Source organism: Ambystoma mexicanum, chromosome 5q (assembly GCF_040938575.1).
Source record: "Ambystoma mexicanum isolate Mex_15411 chromosome 5q, UKY_AmexF1_1, whole genome shotgun sequence".
Taxonomy (NCBI): domain Eukaryota; kingdom Metazoa; phylum Chordata; class Amphibia; order Caudata; family Ambystomatidae; genus Ambystoma; species Ambystoma mexicanum.
Genome location: NC_090933.1, coordinates 1,273,313,002 through 1,273,337,565, shown reverse-complemented (window position 1 = coordinate 1,273,337,565; position 24,564 = coordinate 1,273,313,002). Strand labels below are relative to the sequence as shown.

Genomic DNA, 24,564 nt, shown 5'->3' with positions numbered 1-24,564 from the left:
CTGCCTAAATAAGAACATCTTCTCATGGTTTTTCGACTGCATTTTTCAAACTGGAAGGCACAGAACAGGGTTTGAATTTAGCAGGAGCTGGGAACTATTTAGCTCCTGGTTATAGTCAAGGGGAACCTGGTTTGCTTGCAACTAACAGGTACAAGGAGCTACAGTTGACTGCTCGGGCAAGTGGTGCCAACACACATAGCTTTTTGATATTAACTGTGTAGTTTTGGGAATGTGTTTACAGGAGAATAAAGGACATGTTTAAGGTACATTTAAAACCTTTTATAATATGAAAATGTACAGTAAGTTGAAGTTTGCTTCTTGAGCTCATGTTACATTTGCTGCGTGCCATGGTATGGGCTGACTCCTGGTTCTCCAGAGGTAGCCCCTGCCCAACGGGTGATGCCCAATACCTAGGAGCTGCTTTTTGCTCCTGGTCAACAAATCCCAATTTTGATCCCTGCAGAACAAAGCTGCGCTCACTAAGTGGGAGTGTTGCGTTATATCTGACCTCCCTTCCCTGCACGTGTAGAGTGATGTAGTGTGAGTGTATGCAATGTTTGGGTTTGTGTGTGTGATTCCACCTGAGGCAGTTGGAGATATGCAGCCTCGGTGGTGGGAGCCAGTGGGCTCTCTTGAAGATCTTGTTTCTGATCTCCATTACCTGGTTTCCTGTATGTAACCTGATTTACCTTGGATGACATTATTTCACTGGCGACGAGTTCGCCTCGATGTGGACCCCAGAAGAGGACAGTTTTATCAAGTACCTGTTCATGGAGACTAAGAAGTGACTGCTGCACAGAGTGCAGAGTACAGGAGAATGTTACAGATGGGCGGGAGGCCCACTGCCCCCCAATGAGATGTATCCCACCACCCAGAGCGAGGAGATAGTGTCAGGGGAAGGAGAGTGAGATTGCCCCTTCACTCCAAGATGGAGAGAAGTGTGCTGTCGCTGAACATTGGGAGAATGAGAGTGACTTCCCAAAAGAAGGACAGGGAAAGGAGAGAGAGAGATCCTTGAGTGATCCCTGGGGCAGCACTGCCAGATACCTAGAGAGTTATGAGTGTTCCCTTTCCCCGGAGCGAAGAGAACGGGGGTGAGAACTGCTGCCTTGGTCTGTGAGGCTCGAGAGCGTCCCTCTTTACAAATCGTCTCTTAAATATACAGAGGGGAGCTATGGCGACAGATTGTTGCAGATCTGCTTTTAATTGTCAGGCGAGGGGGCACACGGCACACCTACCTGCTTGTGAGTTTGGGGAAGCTGGAACTGGTGCACTCCAGGGTGGCTCCTGTGAACTTGTGAGGCCGTTTTATGGAGCAGATAAAGCTTGGAGTTTGGTGCCAGGGGCATGTTGGCACTTACAGCCGTTGCAACGGTTGGCTCCACTCCCTGCTGAGGTGTCCCGGCGTGTGGTGATGTCACCAGGATGGTTTGGGTGTTGGTGACATTCGAGCTGGAACCCTCATCAGTGTTTAGGATTCCTTTAGAGTTGTACATCAGCGTTAGTCCAAAAACATTCAAAAGGCAGAATAATGACAGAAAAGCAACAAACTGGACAAAAAACACATAAAAACAATGCAACCACATAGGAATGGTGTGCAATTTTAGCACACTAACCAAGGTTGGTCACTCCTTAATTCTGCATGTGTAAAATAAAGTCTACCGCGACTAACGCGGTAGCGCGGTAGTACGTCAGACTTTATTTTACACATACAGGTTTAAGGAGTGGTGGCTAACTACATGCATTGCTGTTCGTAGTACACAAACTGCAATGCATGTAGTGCTAGGCGTATGGGTGAACGTGTTGATTGAATGTTTGTTACTTGTGGATTAAGGATAAAACGTGATGTATTAGTTTAACCATACTTGGAGGATTTACATCCTTCTAGCTGCAAGGAGACAGCATGGACTTATAGCATGTTTTCTCATTACTTTGTATAATGATAAACGTGTGCTGGTTTGTGTATGGAGTTATGTAGTGTTAGGTTGCTTTAACCATTTTGAGGATTTGCAGGTTAAAGCTGCATTGCACTCATGCAGCAGGGACTTTTAGCTGTCAGCAGTGCTCCAGATAAGATTTCGGAAAAGCCTGAGCGTGACAAGGGCGAGCAAAAACTCACCTGGCTGTTTGTCGTTTGCTGCACAAAGACAGCCTGTCTTTTGTTTTCCTGCTTTTTTTTTTCTTCGGCGATCCGTGAGCGTAGCGGGCCGAAGCCATGCCTCTTTCAGGAAGTGAAGGACAAAAGTAGCCCCCAGCCGCCCTTGCTGCGAAAAGCTGAGCATGACAAGGGCGAGCAAAAACTCACCTGGCTGTTTGCTGGCTTCCTGGTCTTGACACCCAAACGAAACAGTAATAAAACATTCCACCTTAAATTACAGACACTCTTGGTCTTTAGAGGAGCTGCACGACGCGTGTGAATGGGCCGCTTGACGAGCGAAACTATGGACTCAGGGGGTGAAGCGGTGGTGAAAATGCGGATGCAGGAAAGACAGAGGCTAGCCTCCCACCCTGCCCTTCTGGTTCCTGCATCACCCTCTAGACCCCCGAAAAGTAAACTTTTGCCGCCTCTAAAGCAATCACGATTACCATTCACTAAAGAGAAACTCCATCTGGAGACTTTAGAGGCTGCTCAAACTCAACCCCCCTTTCAAGGACCAATGAATACACCTACTCCACCTAGGTCACCTGAGAAGGGCCAGGCATTGAAAGAGTGTGCTGAATCTGGGGACACACCCGAAAGAACTAACAAGAACATGGAAGCCCCCATAGTGGGCGATGGTGTGTAATTGCCCATACAGTCTTTGCCTCCGGAGGTAACCTTTAGGGAACTGGGCATTGGCGACACATCCAAAACGCCAGCAAGGGGCTTAAAATCCCCAAGGGAGCCAGACGGGGGGCCCCCCCTGCCACCGCAGTGGCAGGCTATTGACATGGAACAGGAGGGTAGTAAGATCACGGCTGAGATGCCTGACGTAGCTCTCTTAGATATAACAGATTTGTCGCACAAGGAAAATCTTAATCTAAGCTGGAGAGGGGAGGAGACACAGAATCCAGAGACTATTAGACCTCTACAACAGGATCACGCTGCTCCCCCTCCCATGATGAGCCCAGATGCACTAGGGCCGACAATAGACCTGTTGGATAGTGATAATGCTACGCCCATTACAACTCCAGTATCCGCGACACATGTGGGAGAAAAGTCCCCACCTCAGGCATATATATATCAAATCTCGAGTTGGTATCTCAAAGGGAGAAAATCACTGCTAGCTCATTAGAAGAGAGCAGAGCTAATGTCTAACCAAATGCCAGTGCGATCATACATACACCAAACCTCCATACAAACCCTCAGAAAATACCAGGCGTAGGTAGCTTATCAACCTCCACTTTTAAAGAAACTAAACAGCAGAGGAGCCAGCATTCTAGAAAGGAGGCTTATGAAAGGCGAACAGGAGAAATCGGAGTTAATGACCTGGCAGGTTTAGGCCTTTTGGGGAGATATGGATACACCACCTGAAACTTCGGCCTTAATTAAAACGAAAATGCCAAGAAACTCCTAGACAGCGGAGACATTCTGGACCACAAGGACTGAAAATGAGTCGGGGACTATGATATGTTATCCAAATGTCAAGGTCCCAAAGGAATGGAAGACCACAGGTAAAGAAAAACACAGTAACTCTGCCTTGGCAGAAAAACTCGTTCAGGACATCAAAACTTACTGGTAAAATTACTTCAGAAAAAAGGAGAAGATTGTCCTTTTATCAAAGAAAAAATAGCTGCGCTTGACGGAGAAGACAATTTTGAATGGGAAATTCAAAGTTGGTACGGACAAATGGAAAAAGGTCCCCCTATGAACAAATCTATTACTACAAATCAGGGACAAAGAAAGAAATTGGAAGTAAGGATGGATGAATACTCCTTTGAAAAAATAAGAGAGTTGTGCAGCAAGGGGAGAACGGACAACCTTGTGCACATGCAGAATGTGGTAATGGCGGCCGCAAACATTACAATGGATCCTTTTCTCAAGCTCTATGAGAATATCAACGAATCCTTGCAAATTACTCTTTCAGTAAATTATAAAACAAAGGATCAGATAACTGAAATTGAAGGAGCATTAAAACGATTAGAGCTGAATATGGATAAGGAAGCAGACAATTATTTAAGTGGCAAGATCGCCTAAATGATTTAGCATGCCGTGATGCCAATGTAAACAACTCTTGATGGAGGCAGTGCTAGAAGAACACAAGTGGATCTGTACCAACTGTCAACAAAATACCCTAAAATGCCCTCTGATTGAGGAACTTCGAGAAGATTGAGACAAAAGGAAGAACGGAAAGCTCCAAGTTCGGTCACAGTAGGAAAAATAAATCCGAGACAAGATAGATGAGGACCTATGAGACTAGGAAGGGGTCTCGATAAAACCAAAGTAAAGCAAGACGGAAAAGAAAGTCCACCCAATGACCCCTCAAAAGGCCCTGCAGAAAGCGAGCCATGATAAAAGCGATAAGTCAAGTTGCACAATTTTTCGCAAAGTACAAAATGAGACTAAGAACTCAACAGGAACTACCTTGAAGGTGGTATCCAAAGAGTTGTAAGACAAACTGCAAAAGAAGCCTAAAAATCAAACCACTAAACGGAAGGAATGTGGCTCAAGATCCTTCTTGAGAAACATAAAAATACCGGCAAGGGAAGAGCAAAGCCACCCAGCAAAGAGCCAAGGCTGGAAATGAAGATTTGCAATTTGTCTAGCAAAAACGAAATCTCCAAGAGTCCAGTCTCCATTGAAATTGAAGTGAGGAGGAGTCAGATGGATACTCGAGTGATTTAATAGAACTGATAGAAGAAAATAAGGAGGACTAACAATAACAAAACATCAGCCAGTCAGACTGGCAAGCGTTCGATAACCAGCTGCACCATTACGAACCGGGAAAAAAGATTAAAGGAGATGAAAACAGCCGAGAGGGGAGAAAAAAAGGCATCAGGAATTCAGAAAACTATCTTGTACCGGGGAAACGAAAAAAGGAAATAGAACGTAAAAGACATACATTTTGGAAATGCTTAGAAGAGAGACAAAAAAAGACCCCAATCAGTGGAACCAGCTTGAGGAAGGATCTCGTGAAATAAGTCGAGCCAGCAAAACAACGAGAAAAAGGAAAGGGCAGAAGAAGACAAGATGGAGTATGTGGGTGAGAAAAAAGGTACACATAGACCATATAAACTCAAGTTGGAGAGAGTTGCAAAAGATTCAAAGAAGATCATCCTCAATAGGAAAAATATGATGACTATCCTAACACAACTTGCATCACTTAGAAAGATCTCAGTGGATGACATCTTGATAGTCGAATTTCCAGACGAAAAGAGGCCAACCAGATGTGATAATAATTCACCTGCAATCACAAAGAACAAAAGATATAATGCTACGATCCAAGGGAAAGCTGGCAGATGACGGTTTCAGACTAACAGACGTGGAAGGAGCTGAAGTTAGCCGCAGAAAGGAAAATCGGAGCTGTTCAACATATGAAAGCCACAAATTAAGATCAGAATTGTGGCACGTAGAACACCAAAGAAAACACCATAAAAATCCAATAAGAGATCATACTAAAATCAGGCACCAGGAAAGGAACGGGGAAGAAAGGATTATACATGAAATTACGGGGAGAGAGGCCCAGTAAAGTAAACTGGGCAGGACAACCCTGTCGACTAAAAATCATAACCAGACAGAACGAGAAGTGCTGAAAGAAAGGCTGAAGGGCTTCCAGAGACCGAGAGGGTGAGAAAGAAACACAGTGGATGCAAAAAGATCGAGGGTTGGTCTCAGGCCTCTTGCCAATAGCATAATAGCAAAATTGAAATTTACGGTGGATAACTCCAACTCTAAGGCCCTAACGCAAGGTAGTGGAGTGCACAAATTAAAACCGGGAAAAAAAGAAACAATAGGCTAACATTGAGGCAGTAAGGGGAAAACCCCTACTGGCCTCATGGAACACCAAGGGCTTCAACCATCCTTACTCTGGAGACAGTGCTTTTTTGGGAAAATATGAAATAATTTGCCTACAGGAATCTTGGATAAGATCGATTCCCTTATGTGAGGGCTATGATGTGTAAATCAACCCGGCAAAGAAAGGGCGGCTGGGCAGACGCCGTGCTGGCCTCCTGACGCTATTAAAAGGCGAGAGTGAACTCCAAGTACTGAGTCATCGCACCCCAAATCCGTACGTCCAGATTCTAAAGATCAAGAAAAGGCTCAAATCTCACAACATCAGCCTCCTCTTAATTAACACCTATTGGAGCCAAACATAGTGTGAAAATGAAACCTATCTATCAGATATCATGGAAGCGATAGATGAATCCATGATAGAAGAAAAAAAATCTATTAATTATCATTGCAGAGACTTGAATCTAAAGCTGCTTGATGCAACTGGAAAACTAAAACCAAACCAGCAGCTGGAAGGAAACGAAAAACGATGGTCAGAAGAAATGGAAATACGAGATGAAAATCTTAAATGGGCGGACAAAAGGAGACCTCGAGGGAACAATCACGTGGTCAAACAACACAAGTAGCGCGGTCCTAGATTACTGTTTCGTAGCTGGAAACACGCAAAGGTGGATTCAGCGTGAAGGAACAGAAGTCTAGCGACCACGCTCTATTAGAGATTGAATTCAATTGGGGCTCTGGTGGTGAATTAAATCATGCCCTCCCCGTACTAAAAGTCTCATGGGGAAGAAACCGGCTCAGAATAAAAATTCAGGCAATCGCTAAATTAGTGGATGGGTTCAATAGCCAGGTAAAAAGAAGTTCAAAAGAAGTAGAATACAAATGGCTACTAGAGCAGTACGTACTACAATGTGATGGAAACAAAAATCGATTTATCACAAGGAAACTCGCGTGACCAGACAAAAGACCTACCACACAGAATTAAGAAGCCGAAGAAAAAACTCTATGCCTAATAAAGAACTAATCCAGAAGTGCAAACAATCTTACAAAAACTGGCTAATTTCATCGATGGCCTGGAGAGCTCAATGTGATGCCGAGAAGATGCTAGCCGCAATTCAAACGGCAAATGTGCGCAGCCTTTGGGCGATCATTAATAAAGGCGACGACTTTCAACCGTCTCCCAAGTCTCAAAAGACCTATGGGTTAAGCACTATTCTACCCTGTTCCAGCAAACATCAACTATAGAAATGATCACGCACCCAAGGAGAAAAACACCATGGCACATAGAATGTGATTATGATGACATTCTGAGGAGAATAAAGTTAAGCTCTTAAAGAGCGGCCGGTCCGGATGGCATATCAAATCAAATGCTCAAAGAAAATGGGGAAGCCTGGGCCAACTTCATTCTGCAGCTCTTCAATCAAATAAAGAAGACCCAAACCATCCCATTGTCATGATTGTCCCAATATACAAAAAAGAGGATTGTGGAGACCCAAGATCTATAGACCTATAGCTCTTTTCGACTCCATTGGAAAAATGTTCTCCTATGTCCCTTTAAGGGACTTAAAAAAAATGGGCCATAAAGGAGGGCTTCTTGAATAAACAGCAAACGGCTTTTGTATGTGGAGTCGACACTTCCTTGAATTTCTTCATTTTGAATGTATTAAAGCTCTGAGCCCTAGAGACAAAAACAACCATCTACCTGGGCTTTATCGACCTAGAGCAAGCCTTTGACGGAGTCAGCAGAGAACTTCTCTGGGAAAAATGGAAGAAACGGAACTGCCCAGTAGACCTCATGGAAGCCATTCAAGAACTGTATACCGATCCCTCCATTCAAATTATAACTTCGAAAGGAGGGGCCACTACCGAAAAGATCCCGACATTCAAAGGAATTAAATAAGGTTGTGCTTTGGCGCCTTTCCTGTTCATACTATACCTGGCGGATATGGTTGAGTCGCAGAGAAAGATCAGAGCCTTTCCACCTACAATTGAAGGGGCGGAGCTGTCCTGGATCTTGTACGCGGACGACATGGTCTTCATTGACCAGGCGGCTATAGGGCTTGAGCGACGTATCGGGGAGTTCAAGAGTTACCTGGATAGAAATCAAATGCAGATTAACATAAATAAATCAGTTATCTTAATAATGAAGTCAGCTAGAGGACGCCAATAAAAAAAAAAAAAGAACTTCGTATGGTCAATTGAAAACCAAAAACTGGACGTCATAGACTCAACAATCTACCTAGAAACAAGAATAAACAAAAATGTAAACAAACAAGGTCAATACACTCTAATCAGAGAAAAACTAAAAACAATCAAGGTCGAGCTCTCCATCGAAGATATGGGGCATACTCAATGATGCCAGTATTAACCTTTTTCAAGCAGAAAGTAGTGGCAGTGCTGCTGACTTATGGAGCAGAGTGTCTGCTAAACTTGCGATGGGAAACTTGGGACATAGTCAAAGCCTTCTTTTGGCGGAAAATCCTAAGACTCCCTAACTGCCTGTCCATTTCAACAATAAGGCATGAACTCGGACTCCAGTCAATAAGATCTATAGTCCTGCGGAAAACAATTTCTTTCTATAGGAAATGTACACTTGAGATTCTAGCAACAGCAATGGTGGGGGAAGCAAGACCTAAATCTCCAATTGTGGAAAACGAAATGTCAGGAGATTCTACTGCACTATAAGATCAAAGGAGAGATATTAAGAACACACCCAGACAAGGCAAGAAAACGACTGGGATGAAACGAGTATGTTAAAACAAGCGAACAAACTATGCTACAATATTATCTGGGAGCGGAAGGCAGTCAATGACCCACCTCCATATTTGAGGATCTGTTGATGCGATGTAGGTTAAACATTCTTCCAACCAAAGAAGTACAACTTCAAAGAAAACAGATCACATATACTGAAGCTGGATGCAGACATTGCGGAAATGCCGACATAATAGAAACAACTAGGCATTTGTTCTTGTCTTGCCCAAAACTTTCAGCTCAAAGGAGCAAATACTTGGGAAACTATGTTTTAATTATCCGAACGCGGAGGAGGAATACTGGGGAAAGGTTAACAGTGGAAAAAATTGGAAGAACACTTGATGCTCTCAATTCCATAGATCAAGTCCCAGGGCTGAACATTGAGTAAATCGCGGCAGTCTTGCTCAAAAACTAATATGAAAGGACTGGGGTATCGGAGGACAAACTAGACCATGGCCACTAACGTGATGCATGGGACTTAATTGTTGATGTGCTTACTGGCTGTGATGTTCAGAGGCTGGAAACTATGTTAAAGGTTTAAATTCTTTTGTAACCAGCAAAACAAAAAAAAAAAACAAAAAAAAGATTTTGAAGTGGTGGTATATTACTCCCTATTTTTTAAAGTTGGAAGTAAAAAATCTTTTAGGGAGTAAAAAAGTAAATCCCATTCCCAATGGGAGTATTTTATAAGCGAGTATACATATTTGAATGGAAAATGGAAATGTTTTGTAATAATATTTCTTTGCACATTAAAAGTTACAGGTTTACCACAGGCAGTAAAAATAGTAGTTTCATCCTGTGGTACTACATGCACTTACTGGTTGAAACAAACCCACAGAGCTGTGGGCTGAAAAGTGGGGCACACGGTCCTCCTACATGTCTCTTTCCTACTTTTTGTTGGTAGTATTTTTACCTCCTAATTTAATTTCTTGGGAGTATTTGGCTATTTTTAGGCAGTAAAAGTGGCCGGTACACCCTTTAACTGTAGGGCTGGCTGTGAGAATACTGTTTCACATTGGAGATGTGTAATGTTGTTGACCATCTAATGGCACTGTGACATGCAGTATAAGGAGTGTCTTTACTGTTAACATTTGGAGAAGTGATTCACAGCCTGAGAGATGTGTAGATCACACTGTTTAAGGAGAGGTTACGGTTACCAATGGAAGTCGTTTCTGTTTCATATGTTGCCACTCTCAGTGACGGCAGTATGCTGTGACACTGAACATGTTTATGAGGAATGTGTCAGTTTCCGGGGAATTTGTCAGTATCAGGAGGGTACTTGGAAACTTCCTGAGTTGCTGCGACTGGTAAGGATGGGCACGCCCACCTTCAGCATAAGTTGTAGTTTGGCGTTAGCTGGTTCCTACCTGCTCTTGCAGTTGTTATGCCACTTAGGAGAGGTCGGGGGGGTGTGATGTCTATCGAAACACCATCTCTTAGCCATTCTGGCGGGGTACATTACCATTCTGGTTCGCACACCATCTTTTTTACCATTCTTGTGTTGTGATGGCGTTCCGAGATATGGCCTACGCTCACGTTCAATGGTTGTGACAGTGTTCACTGAGCTCAGTCAGGTGTTATGATTTTCTCATTTTGTTGCGGTTTATCACCCTTCCCAACGTCCATGATTTTCTTTTGGGTGTGAGTGTTTTTGGGTTGGTCAGCTTGGCGACTGTTCTCCAGCGGGAATCATAGTTGGTGTGGTGCAGATATGGATGGTGGTCTCAGATTTGCCTGGCCAGTAAGTTTGGACTGTATTGGTTGTTGTCTCAAGAGGGGGATTCCGGCTGTTTGTGTTGCCATGCCGTTAGTGTGATTGTGTGCGAGTGATGGTTGTGAGACTGTGTCCTTGAATGGTGGTATCTTGGTGGGAGATTGTGGTTGCTTTTGGAATGTTAGCTGGAATTTCTGTGGTGCAGTAGGCTTGCGTGCCAGCCCAAGATGGGCATGTTTGTGCTCAGGAGTGGCACTGGTGGACGGAAGTAGTTTGTTGATTCCCTGGTGGTTTGTGATTGTAAGCCCAGTAGAGGCAGGCTTGTGCTCCAACGTGGGAGGCGTGCGACCCACCAGTGGTAGGTATGAGGTGCACAGTGACATTTTTGGTGGTTGTGAAGTTAGGTTTCTGGTTCCACTCTGCAGAATGTCAGTTACTCCTGATGGGCATCACTTTCTGCACCTGGAGGTGGGTGTTGTGAGGGCGGGTAAAGACAGATTTCACAACGCAAGCATCGTTCTGTAATCTAAATCCAGCAATGTTGTGATGTGTGTACTCCTATCCTCTTCATTTTGCAGTAGATTGTCTGAATGTGTGAGTGTCTGCTACCTCTGGGCGCAGTCTGTACTGCTGGAGCTCGTATGCGACCACTGCTAATTAATGAACTCCCCTACCGCCCCTTTTTTAAATCGTGCTTTTGGAACTGGCCTTGTTTGTGTTTGCACTGCCTCCACATGACATCGACGCGGTGAAGGTGGCTCTTATAAATGCACAGAGACAAATGGTAGGGGTGGGTGGCGGGGGTGAAGACCAGATGCACGAGATGGAGGAATAGCAATTTATCGCCAAAACCAACCTCTCCATGAGGATCGCTTCCACGCATAACCTCAAATCATGTGAATTTCTTTCTATCAAATTACCTACCGCCAATTCTCAAACACTAAACATCCATCTCCTCTATAGACCGCCAGGCCCTATCAGCACCTTCAATGAAGATATCACTACTGTTATCTCTGAGAAGCTAAAAAACTCCTCACAAACCTTAGTGCTAGGAGATTTTAACCTAGGGTACAATGATATTAATGATCTCCAGGCCACTGCCATAGCCAATACTCTGTCAGAACTAGGTTTCACGCAGAAGGTGAATACTCCCACCCATAGCAAAGGGAGAACTCTCAACTGGATAGCCAGTCACAACTGTAACCCCTCCATAATAGCCATCGCCCCCCAAATATGGACGGACCACCACCTAATCTCCTTTTACGCTCAATACTAAAAGACCCATAGTCCCAACACCCCCCCTGCTGTACCCACTTTAACCAGAAACAAGAAAAACATCACAGCGGACAATATCCTGCCCCACATCCTACCTAAACTTAACACCCTTCCAGACTATTCTGACCCAGGCCTTCTAGTGGAGGAATTCAATAACGCTATGACCACTGCTCATGACAGCGTTGCTCCGCTTAAACTTAGAAATGGTAAACCAAAAAAGCACCTGAACTCTTGGTTTACTCCCCACCTAAAAAACCTAAGACTTCAGAAGAGAAAATGCGAAACGGCATGGAACCTACATCCCACTGCTGATAATAAAACCAATCTAATAAACATTTCTACGCAATACAAAAAGGATATCATCCTGGACAAACAAGAAACGTATAATAGGATTACCCAAGCCAACTCCAGTATGAGGGAGCTCTTCTCCATCCTAAAAGAACTGTAAACTCCTAGCACAGCACAGTACAGGATGACTCCATAAAAGATAAAACCTGGTGCACAGACATACAGCTGGCACTAACCAATAAAGTGGCGAACCTCCAAACCAAAATTGCCCTAAAGAAAGCCTCATTACCAGCCCGAACTCCCTTGGACAAAACCACTATACTTAAACACAAAGAAACTACCCAATTCCGTTTCTCCAAGGTCTCAGTGAACGAGGTAGAGAAAACTACTTTGGCTCTTAAACCATCCAATTGCAAAGGTGACCAATGCCCTGCACAACTGATCAAGGACGCGGCTAGAGATCTAGCCCCCTTCATCACAAAACGTATCAATGCCTCCTTCACTACGGGTACCATTCCATTTAACCTTAAGGAATCCTGGGTACTCCCCCTTCTGAAAAAACAAACATTGGACCCCAACATTCCAACTAACTATAGACCCATGACCACAGTGCCTTTCTTACAAAAAATTCTAGACACAGTAGCTTACACCCAAATTCAGAACTTTCTTGAGGTGAACCATCTCCTTGGTCTCCGCCAATCCGGTTTACAACCTCAACATGGCACAGAGACTGCCCTCATTGACCTAAAGGCCCAAGTAGATTCACTCAGATGAGGGTAAATTAGCTCTCCTCCTAAACCTTTCAGCCGCCTTTGACCTGGTGGACCACAGCGTCCGATGTAATCACTTGGACTCTACGGCCCACTTATCAGGGGAGGCTATAGTCTGGATACAATAATTTCTTAGTGATAGGACCATGAGGGTATTCTCCCCCTTAGCGGCAGCAGACCCAATACCTATCACTTGTGGAGTGCCCCAGGGATCTTGCGTCTCGCCAACACTCTACAATATCTTCACCAAGCCTCTCTTTGACGATCTTGATAATCTGGGTATCACCTACACCAACTATGCATACGATACCCAGATTCGTTTGCCACTTACCGGGGATTATGGGGAAGATCTGGCTTTGGTGAGTAGTGTCTATAGCATCGTTCAAACATGGATGGCTAACCACGGCCTATGCTTGAATGATGACAAAACAGAGCTCATCATCTTGGGCACTGCAGCCCGCATCTCTAAACTTAACCGACACTACTCAGCATTTATCATCGATGGGAATACTATCATGGTCGCCAGAGGAGTAAAAACCCTAGGTTTTTACCTCGACTCGACACTATCCCTCACCAAACAGGTGAATTCACTGGCCACATCCACGGACTGTACATGCAAATTAATACGAGCCGGGAAACAATTCTTATCAGATGACCGCTGTCTCATCCTAGCCAGAGCCCTCATCTTATCTAAATTAGACTATTGTAATTCACTCTACATTGGGACAACTAAACAAACTATCAACAGAATACAAGTGCTCCAAAATAATGCACTTGGAGCGGCCTTGAGCATCCCTAGAAGAGCACATATTTCTGAAATAAGACGTAAATACAAATGGCTTTCCACCCATGAAAAAATCAACCTCAAATCTCCTCCCTCATTCATAAATACTTAAATAACAAAGCCCCCCGCTATCTAACAGAAAGAATTATTAGAAAAAACCTAGTAGACTCACAAGAACAGCCAACCCTAACTGCCTTCTAGTGCCCAGATTTAAACTATCCACTATTGGAGGATCCAGCTTCCCAGTCAAGGCAGCTCAACTGTGGAATGTTCTACCCCATGCACTTAGATCTGACCATATGTTCTACAATTTCAGAAAGAATACTATAAAATGGCTCACTGAGAATGCTATATAACCTGGACTCTCCCCATCTACCTCCACTTGGTTTGCACTGATACAGACTCACTTGCTTTTATGTAAACGCTAGTATACACTAACTGCTCGGGCTGCGCATTGTCTGCACTTGTACTTGTCTCACCTTATAGAGCCAAGAAATTGTTGTTTTCCTCCATGCTCTGTAACCTGTATATTTCTGTAACCAAGCTGTAAATCTCCTTGTCTCATGCGCCCTGCTACCCCAGGGTCCGGCGCGCACAATTAAATAAATAAATAAACAAATAAGGAGAGCGTGCAGTCCCAACTCCCCACACAAGTCTCATCCCTGAAGTGGTTTAGAACTGCAGCATGGGCACGTCTTAATGGTGTGGCCTGACAAAAGAACCCATTTGTCTTTTTACTTCGCAGGGCCTCAGAGTGGCTATGCCCAGTGTACTTCCTCGTGTCTCTCTCACCCCATATGATAAAAACACCTGCAAGGGGCCCGATGGCTGGCTGCTGTGGGGCACGTCCTTCAGATTAGTACTTGATTGGGCCATGCCTAATAACAGGGGGGGGGGGAGAGAGAGAGAGAGAGACACAGAGAGAGAGAGAGAGACAGAGACAGAGACAGAGAGAGAGACACACAGAGAGACTCTCTCTCTGTGGGTTGTAAATGCTATGTATAAAGTAGGACTGCCCTCTGAGACAAAAACAATTTCCTGGAGAAAAGGCTTGAATTTTCGGCTTATTTGCATAACCACAATTCTATACTGATGCGGCTCAGAACTGGAGGTGAACTTCCAGCAATGGCTACTAAGTAGCATTGTGGAATGTGTCACTTGGTACATATGGACTAATATATATATATGTAGTCTACACCCTATAGTTAAGGTGAGTGACTTTATCCATAGGAAATGCAAACATTCTATTGCTAATAACTTTTGACTTGCAAGATGGATTGGGCTGATATTTTCCAAACAAAAATGGTTCTGTGTGAAAATGTCCCCAGGGAAATGTAGTCCTGTGAAAATGAAGTCAGCAAAAAAATTGTTTTAGGAAATTTAGTCATTCAATGCAAGCAATGTATAAAGTGTGAAAATGTTGCCTGTGATAAGGTCAACAAAAACGCTATTTTTAAATACAGAAAAGTCTGCAACCCTAACAATGATCCATACCACTAATAATAACTCCACAATCAACCTAACTCCCTTCCTAAACCTTACTCTAACTCTTCCCAAACCCTTTATCTACCCTAAACCTTTAACTAACATCAATCCTTCAGTATTTTATTCCGCTTTCACTCAAGCGGGAGAATAGCTCAGGGGCAACGCGCTCGCCTTGGAAGCAAGACGACGTGGAGCAACACAGGTTCGATCCCCGGATCCGCGCTTCGAAACCTCTGAGTATTAAGCGCGTGATAAATAACCAATTACAATGCAAAACACCAAATATATAGAAAATGAACAAGTCAACCGAACTCCAACCCGTCAACAGCGCACCAATAATTCCATAGCCCTATCCCTAACCAAAAACCCTTGCTCTAATTCTAACCTTAGGCTTATCCCAACCACAACTCTAAAACGGAATTGGGGTTGTTTTTACCGTGGTAGAACTAACCGCGACGGAAATGACCGCATGAGAAATGTACCTAATGCAAAAATGCTCGTAAATTTCCCATTCAGTTATTAAATGTAAAACAACCCCAAATCTAAAGAATCCCTAACCCCCCCGCCCCCCCCCCCACCCTCGCCCACTCCCCTACTTACATTTTCTTCAGACTTGCTGATCCCTACAACGCCAGTTCCCTTTAACTTACGTGATCTGGAACTGGCGCTGCAGAGTCCCATTTTTAAATTATTATTTTGTATTTATTTTTTATTTTTTTCCTCTCTGGTCAGCTGCAAGAGTGTCCCCTACTCACTATACTGTATAGTGAGCGGGGTGTTGTGGGGGACACCCCCACTGCTTTTGTTTCTTTTTTCTTCACCTACCCCACCCGAATATACATACCTCAAAAGGTTCAAACTTTTGGTAGTTCAAACTTTTTGTGGTATGTATATTAGGTCTTTTGGTGGGGTAGGTAAATTGGAATCGGTCATTTTGGCCGAATCCCTAAAACCTACCCTTAGCCGTTAGGAAAGCTCAGCAGATAAAGCACTCACTGCTGCGATCTGTGTGTGATCTTTAGGCAATCCCAGCAAGGGCGACACACAGTCCTTCATCTGCCCATGATCAATCTAATGAGTGCTAATTTGGAATGGATAATAATTTTATAAACAAAGTATATAAGGTGCTTTGGATAAAAGCGCTATATAAATGACAAGTTATTATTATTACGATATTGCTTACTCTACCCTGCACTAACTAGGTTTATCCTAACCCTTATCCTACGAGCCCTTTCCAACCTCCCTATCGCTTTCTTTAACACCCAAAACCATTATTCTATTGTCCCTACCTTATCACAAAACCAGGTAATCACAAGCCCACTAAACCGGTGTGGTGCAAGGCTGGCAGGGACGCTGCAGGTACCAAGAGAAAGCTGTCGGAAGACAGGCAGCCACAGAAAAGCTACCGGGACATGGTGGTGCAGAGGGGCAATGTTTGTTCAGGCGGGTGTGCGCAGTGCTGCCTGGGGAGCGGAAAGGAGGTCTGCTTTGCAGTAGAATCCATTCCAAAGCGGGAACATAAAGGCAACGGCATGCCACAGCCTAGGAACACTTACTGGTGAGTCCATCTAGAGTCATTGGGTACCCCGGGGTGTACTGGGAGCAATGAAGAAACTATTTTGAATACCGACCAAGTGAAGTAAAACAAAATATAAACAATTGCACATACAGGAAATAGCAAGGTGGGGAAAGTTGGAACAATCAATACCCTAAGCAAATTAATAGTAAAGCAGATGTAAAAAGGCAGAACTTGAACAAATGAGATGTCAGTGTGGGGAAGCTTGGAAAAAGCAGTACCTCAAGCCAATGAACCAGAAACACAGTGAAGTAGTTGATTTAAAGGATAGTGAATTCAATAAGAAGTCCTGGTGAAAGGAAGACACCAGCCAGTCAACATTAGGAAGCAGGATAGCTGACAGGAGAGTATACCAGGGGATCTTTAAGACACAAGAGAGAAAAGATTCCTGGCAGGGCAGTATACCAGGAGGTCCAGTAAAATTACATACAGAGTGAAAAGAAATCCTGCCAGGGGAGTATACCAGGAGGTCAATTAGAGTTGTGTGAGGAGACTAGTTTTGTTTTGCAAATTATATGGTATAGAAGTACACATAGATACTTTTGCCATTTTAAGAGCACTATTGTTTGAAAGAGACACTCTGCCATCCATAAGAAGTTATCATTTGAAAAGAACATTTCTTTGCTATCCTTAAGGAACAATTTTTTTAAAGTGACACCCATACCATTCTTAAGATTTGAAAGTGATACTTTTTCTTTTCATATTTCAACACTCACTATATGTCCTGGGGAAATCTCCAGCTGGAGCCAAGGACTTCTCCTTGAAAAATACTATGTTTGTTACATTTGTCTATTTGCCTTACTTCTTTTGCCAAAAGTAAGCAAGACACATTTCTTTGCACTTTTAGTGTGAGCGTCAGAATAGTATTTTTTTTTTCAGACACAAGGACAGTTAATATGTGTGACGGCGAGGGACAGACTGATCTGTAGCTTTTTCTAGGTATTGAAAGTCTCTTTATGATAGGGACAGAAAGGCTTTCATCCGACCCTTAATTTTGTTTTAATAAAGACATTGAAAACATTACTTTGTATCGGCCTCTCATTTTTGACGCCTCACACTACCTTGGAGAAGATGTTTGCGACTCATGATCATCCAAGGGTAGTGTGCTCTTACAATGGCCCGCGGTTTCAGGGGCAAGTCTTCTGGATGTTTTTGGACGAACGAGGAATTATTCACAGAAAAATAACCCTGATGCGGACAAGAGCGAATGGGGATTCTCAACCATTTGTGTGCTCTGAATAAGGTGTGCAGAATAACCCATGGTCAAGTCACAAGTCATGCCTGAACGTTGTACCAATTTCTGTTTGAATAATTTGTCCACAGTAGAGACCCCATCGGAAGCATTGTTTGGCAGATACCCAAGGGGGGGCGGCTACCCCAGCATGAGTCCTGTGTGCCCATCAGTATTGTTGATGTGCGTGTCTGGACTGAAAGGGAAAAAGGGAATGAAAAGGAATACAGCCAGTGTCGACTTATTGATCAAGAATTAGAAATTGGTGATAACACATTGGTGGAACATTGAGTCTTCCCTACAAATCCCACCCATTCAAGGTAGTGGACAAGAAAGGTTTTTTGCTCACGGTATCTGATGGATGTGACATGATAACAAGAAACCCCTGTTTGTTTAAGAAGTTCCTTGACTTACCTAGTCAGGAAGAAAGCGAGGAGGATCCTTTTTTTGATAGTGATGATGGGTCCGATATTGGCAGAGGTGGTCCGGAACAAGACAATGGGGGTCCTCATGTAGAATTTTCACCAAACATGGTGATTGGTCAGAACAAACTCTCAACAAGTGAAACTGTTGCAACACAACAGTACCCAGAGCGCAGATGAGACGTCATCCAGCACGCTTGGAGGACTATGTTGTGGAGGAGTGGGCTCATGGACTCCTAGCATGCAGCTAGTTAGACCTTGTGTGGAGCTCAGGTTAATAATTTGAAATGTTGTGATGTGCATTTACTGTTTTGTTTTGTTAGTTACGATGAAGGTGGGATGTGTGTCCCTTTTAAGGCACATAGATGCCACGTCACGGGATGACGTGAATAAAGGGGTCAGGCTTGAGTTCGAAGTAGCAGGGAACCGTAAGCACCTCAAAGAGTGTCTGTGTCCTTACTTGCAGATCCGTGTGGGTGGTGCCAACCGCATCCCAGGCATCCAGTCCTGGGGGACTGGGCCACATACAGAAGCTCCACAACACCTGCCACACCTGGGAGTCCCTATTGGCGTGAGTGTGTTGAACCAGTGCACTAGAGAGCAAACGCCCCTTAACTTACACCACAGGCCACAAGCTACCACGTGCTATAGGCAGTGAAGCCGAGTGGAACTACCTGCACTATTAAACAAAAATGTACTTTGTAAACTGCCCTCCTCTGGGAGCACGGCCCTCTACCCGGTTGCCTGAAAGTTTCTGAGGCTTTCTAGAAGCTGTATGGGGAAGTCTGTAGCGGTGTGGTGGACTGTTTCCTGTTGAGTTGAGAGTTAATATGTATATTTCTTTACCCTTCTTGGCCTAGGCTTCAGTTTACCTTATTCTGTTAAGAGGGCAGCATGGTGACCTCGTTTGAACAACATGGGTGTAGTGTCACCTTATCATATTTTGAATGACTGAGTGCCACTTATGTGTACAATTGTATTTATTTGTCTTTTTGTGGAGTACGATCATCTATTGGGTACTTCCACAAATTATTTATTTGTCGGGGCATGGGGGAGGCAGACTCAAGTGTGGAAGGGTTTAGAACAAGTCAAAACAATGAGAGGCTGGCTACCCCTCTTTGTGAAGTGGCTCATGTCACCGTCTGCCTTCCTCAAACAGTTTATCTTGTGGATGATCTCAAGGTAGAAAATTCAGGCCTCATTCTGATAGACCCCCTAATTGTTACTGTTGGCTTGTTTTGGTTGGAGTAGAGGAGGAGTGATGGGTGGAGTGTTTCCAATTGGTGAGCCCCTCTCCCTTGGCAGAGGAGGTGAGGAGGCAGGTGGTCCCTATCCATTCTGCCGCTGAGCACATTCTATGCTTTGGTTTCTTGCCTATATAAACTTGCAGGGCTGAGACAAAGTATTGTGATATAATGTGCTATCACATAACATGATATAACGGGACCTAATCGGCTAGTATAACAATCCTATGCTAGGTCCAAGAACAAAAAGGAGCAAAACTCAATTTGGGCCAAAAAATCCATTAAGAATTAAGTAAAAAAGAAACTGGAAAAAAGACACTAAAACACAAGGTTGGAACAGGGTTATCTATATTGGGATGAGAGAAGAAGAGGAACTCCAAACGAGTTGTGTGAAGGGTATGATCTCATAAAATTAAAGGGAAGATATACGTTGAAATAAGATCAAGGGAGACCAAAAGTTAATATAGTAAGGTGCAGTATGTCCTGGCGGGTTTTTAATGTTAAGGAGAGGCAGTTGAAATGGTGGCTGTTGGAGCACATGGACAACCACACTAGGTCTACTGTAGTTCCACCGACAGCATTGCATATAGAATAGAAGAATCCTCCTCTTCAGGTCCTGCCAGAATTCTAATAGTTCCTGAAGTCCCTCTTTAGATTGGCTGTTGCATTTACCTTGGCCGGGATGGTTTTCAGTGACACCACTCCTAGAAATGTCAAGTTGCAAGCTTACTTCCAGGCATACAAATTCACTCGCCACTTCTATTCTCCACATACACAAAGCACACCATTTCTCACTCGCCAAGAGTCCAATATCACTAGCCATTGGCTAGTGGAAAGTGTCAATTTTGAAGCCTGATAATACAATTTACTGTTGACAGCTGCCCCAAATGCCTACAGAACCCAAATTGGTGATGTCTGTGTTTTCTTGTGACCAGCCATTCAGGGGGAGGAAGCTGTGTCATGTCGTTCGGGAAACACCTGGAAACACTTTCTGCTGTATAGGCGTCATACAAATGCTCAATAAATAAAAATAGATTCCTTGAGGTTTACATGATTTTAAAATATATTTTGCTATGTTTTGCATCCATCTGCTGTTGATGTGTGGCACCAAAGGGGAGCCTTTTGTTACTGTGGCACCCAATATTTACATATGTCCAGTATCCCCGGAACCGGGAGACCCATTCAAATCATATCAGAATTTTTATGTATAGTGCTTCATGCTGGATGTATCGTACCTCAAAGTGTGTTAAGTAATAAAAGATGGTATGACCTGATTAAATGTTACTCAATATATCACCCGAAGTTGAATGCAGGAATGAGTTGGCTCTTCCTGGATTCAAACCTATTACTGCAGGTTGCCTACAGATCTATGTGCGAAGAACTTAACTTTGCCCGGCAAACTACATAGCTTGTTCCAGCTTCTTCACTGACCAGTTTCTCTAAGATGCGTTCAATTAAAATATAGATGCCAATAATTCTTAGAAATCTTTTTTGACTCTGCCATTGCCCTCTAGAGAAAGGATAAGGCCTTGTCCTTCAGCCATGTCAACGTTCCTGGCTGACACCCTACCTGGTATCCCCCTCGTAGGGTGAAGCAGCTGTGTTTTAAAAAAATAAAATTACATTTTTATTATGTTGGTTTACATAGTGAAACCTTTCGCAAAACACATATACATCAGAAAGAAATACATCAAAAAAATATACAATATGATAATTAAATCGTGGAACAATAAAATAGTACACTTCGGCAAACCGCTAAAATCTTAATAACCAACATTCATAGTGAAATCGTACTCAAACATCCTAAAATACTATCGCCAATATATAAAGTCCAAAGTTAAAGTGCCTGTTCAATATAATCCCTTAATTAAATTTGAGTGTGTAACATTTCGAAAATCTTAATTAAAAATCTATATCAAGCTAATATCACAACAATACTACTCCCTTCCATCATTCTGTTCGAGAGAGATACTCCTGCACAATCTAAAGACCATATACAAAAGAGCTTAAAAAAAAAAAGTTTCCTTACATCTGCATTAGCCTTGCAAAATGTTGTCAAATGCTTTAGATTTTCATTAGTATCTGTCTCTTTTTTTACAGTCTACAATATCTTGTAGATCTATAAATGCGCATTTGGGGGCCAGTACAGGCAAGGGAACTGGTTCTACCTGAACCTTCGGTATATATTTTGCGATGGACAGCATGGAAACCGTGAAATGTACCTAGACAACTTGAATATGTTCCTAATTAAATCCAGAATATTCCTTAAACATTGAATATGAACCCAATAGTTTCCCTCCAATCGGCTATGCATAATTTTGCTTTATTTTTTGCTTGGGTGGCAACCAATTCCTGAATATCGCACTCCATTTTAATTAGTAACGCCCACATGGATTACATGTGATTTTTAACGAATCACAAAACAAAAAAATATTTTTAAAAAACATAGTTTTTTTTTTTCTTTATTTGGGGGGGGGCTTTTTTTAGTCATACTTTCCCCCACCCCCAAAATTACTATTCTTAACTACATATAGTTTTATGAAATTTGTTATTTTATTTGTTTAGGTGTTTTGGGTTAATTTAAAAATTCCACATGTTGTCATTAAAATTATTAATGGAACAAACAGATCTCGTCCTTTGGGCCAAGTTTAAATCACTGTAAAGAGAATTCTGGGGTGGGTCAAGAATGTTACCGTATATGCATAATTGTTTCCGAACTAATATACACCCCAATGAAATTAGCCCCATTTCATGGCTGATAATTGCATTGGGAACTGAGAGTGCCAACCCCAAAGTTCTCTTCCAAATAATGCCTTGGATCGAGGTTTAGTCAACCTAAGTGTCCTGGGGTCATCCAGACGTGGACCCCTTGCTCACTGTGTTTAGAGAGGCACAGCTCCACCTCACTGATGATGCCCAACAAGGCTGAAACACGTGTATGGGGTTGCTGTTGGTACTCTTGTTCAGAAGGGAATTGCCATAGCATTTCGGTGCTGGACTGCCCATGTGGGCGGGACAAAGACTGATATGTAAATTGATATTTCAAAATGTGGCTGTGGACTCTAGAGTGGGTACCATCCCATAATATATGCCATTTCTGCCATGTTCGTTATCATAGAGGGGTGCCCATAACACATTTTTTTGGCTTTGATTTACAAATTGATAATATAGACGTCTGTTGTGCCATCATCTTTAATATACAGGCGTCTATACAAATTGGGTTGGTGCCATCGGACAGCCATCTATCAGATCAATGCATGTGGTTTTAAAGTTCTCTGCTGCCCAATAAACAAACGTGAGCTGTGTTACTTTGTACTAGAGGCTGTCCTTCTTAAAGCCTGATTTTAGCTTGGATTGGCGCTGTCCTCTTCTTAAATATTGATAGTAGACACAGCTTATTTACATTTTTATTCATGGATGTTAACCCCATCCTCCTCCATAACAAGCATTATTCAGAAGCAGTGCACCCTCAAGCCCTCATACCACTTTTCATATGCCTAGTGTAATGTATTGGTTGAAATGTTGGCTAGAGAAAAGGACTTGGAGCAATACTTCACTGTGAGAAGTCAACAATCATAACAAATTGTATTGCATCTCAGGCCCCAGGAAACTACGAGGAAATGCCATTTGTGATTCTATGTCGAGGTACAACGTGCATCTTGTCCTTGGATCCTCTTAATTGGTGAATACATGATAGCAGTACCATTGGTCTAAGAAAACATTAATTTTACTAGACACATAGTGCAAACAGATAGTTACTCCCACAAGTTTGCTTTCTGTATCGGTTGAGTATGTATGGATCAATGTTTCTGTGTTGTGCTACACAACACCATGAACCCTCCTCTAAGCACTGTAAGGAAACCATTTGTGAAACCTCCTTTGCCCAGTTGCTTTGGTAATGTTTTCTTAGTTCACAAATTAGGCTACCGAGAGCTTTGCGTGGTATAAAATTATTTTCTGCCATTTTTTCTTAATTATGAACACATAGCGCTGACATTAAAGAATGACATTAATGAGTGTGGTTTGTTTTCCATCTCTAGGTAGCTGTGTTCCATGTCTAGGTAGCTGTTCGTCTGAGGGCGCAACAATGTTTCATGGGATACCAGCCACAACGGGTGTAGCAGGTGAGTCTGATTACCTTTAGTAATAAAGGGTGGGCGGATGGGAAGCGCTGTGTGCTGAAAAAGTTGGGTTTATTCCAGGGTGATGTTAGAGGTTAGCAGCTTATACTTCAGTCCAGGACCGAGATCAGCGCTTCCGTGCAGTAGTGCAACAGACCTTCGAGACCAGTGTACAAGCGTAAACCTTGCATTGCCTTTCTCTCCTCTGCCTCGTCAAAGTACTTATTGAAGGCAATCAGACTTCTGACGGAACCGTTTCCCAAAGTTTCTTTTAGCGCCACACCCTCACAGACGAGGGTATAAACCCCCTGACAAGCCCCAGAATGCTACTGTTTTACTTTCTGTCCTTGCGGACAGTGAACGCTGAGGAGGTCAGTGGAGCTGTGGGGTCAGGTGTGGAGTGACCAGCATGGTGGCTGTTCTCAGAGAAAAACCCTGTCCCAGGTTTTCTTAAGTTCAGGGGCGTCCTTTAGATTGGCTTATGCTACTCCTGGAGTTTCGGGGAGTACTTGAGAGTTAGGACATCCCACCTCTCGCTTAGCACCATCAAACATCTGTGTATCGTGACTTAATTTGTTCATTAACTATAGAAGATGCCTTTTCTAGGGGTGCTCTGGGTGCAAACTGTATAAGAAAGGGTCTTGGTGTCTGTGACATATGTAGAGGTGGTCTAGGTGATTCAAGCAAGTCCTTGTTTCACCATTGATCTTCGATGGAGCGGGTATAGGTCAGCTGTTTGTACTAGGCCTCTTAAAGATGTGGGCAGCCAGTTGTGCCCTCTGTAATCTTTAGCCTGTGTTAGGATCTGGCATTGTAATAGGTGAGCAGTCCTCCTCTGCCTCTTCCCCCTCCCTTTCATTTTGAGGAAAACGGGGGCTGTTGACTCTCTTTGGGTGCCTGCCTTCTGAAGGCATGTGGCCTGTTTTGTTGCACTGTTCCATTGTACCATGTTTGGAACATTAGAACATGGT

At 43.3% G+C, this 24,564-nt stretch overlaps 1 protein-coding gene across 1 annotated transcript in view; it reads left to right on the top strand.

Moving 5' to 3' along the window:
* Window positions 1–24,564, top strand: part of VPS28 (VPS28 subunit of ESCRT-I) — an 86,887-nt gene that overhangs the window by 664 nt on the left and 61,659 nt on the right. The window contains exon 2 of the mRNA XM_069621819.1: window positions 23,513–23,596. Coding sequence (XP_069477920.1) covers window positions 23,560–23,596 — 37 coding nt within the window. The 5' untranslated portion in view covers window positions 23,513–23,559. The remainder of the gene's footprint in view (window positions 1–23,512; window positions 23,597–24,564) is intronic.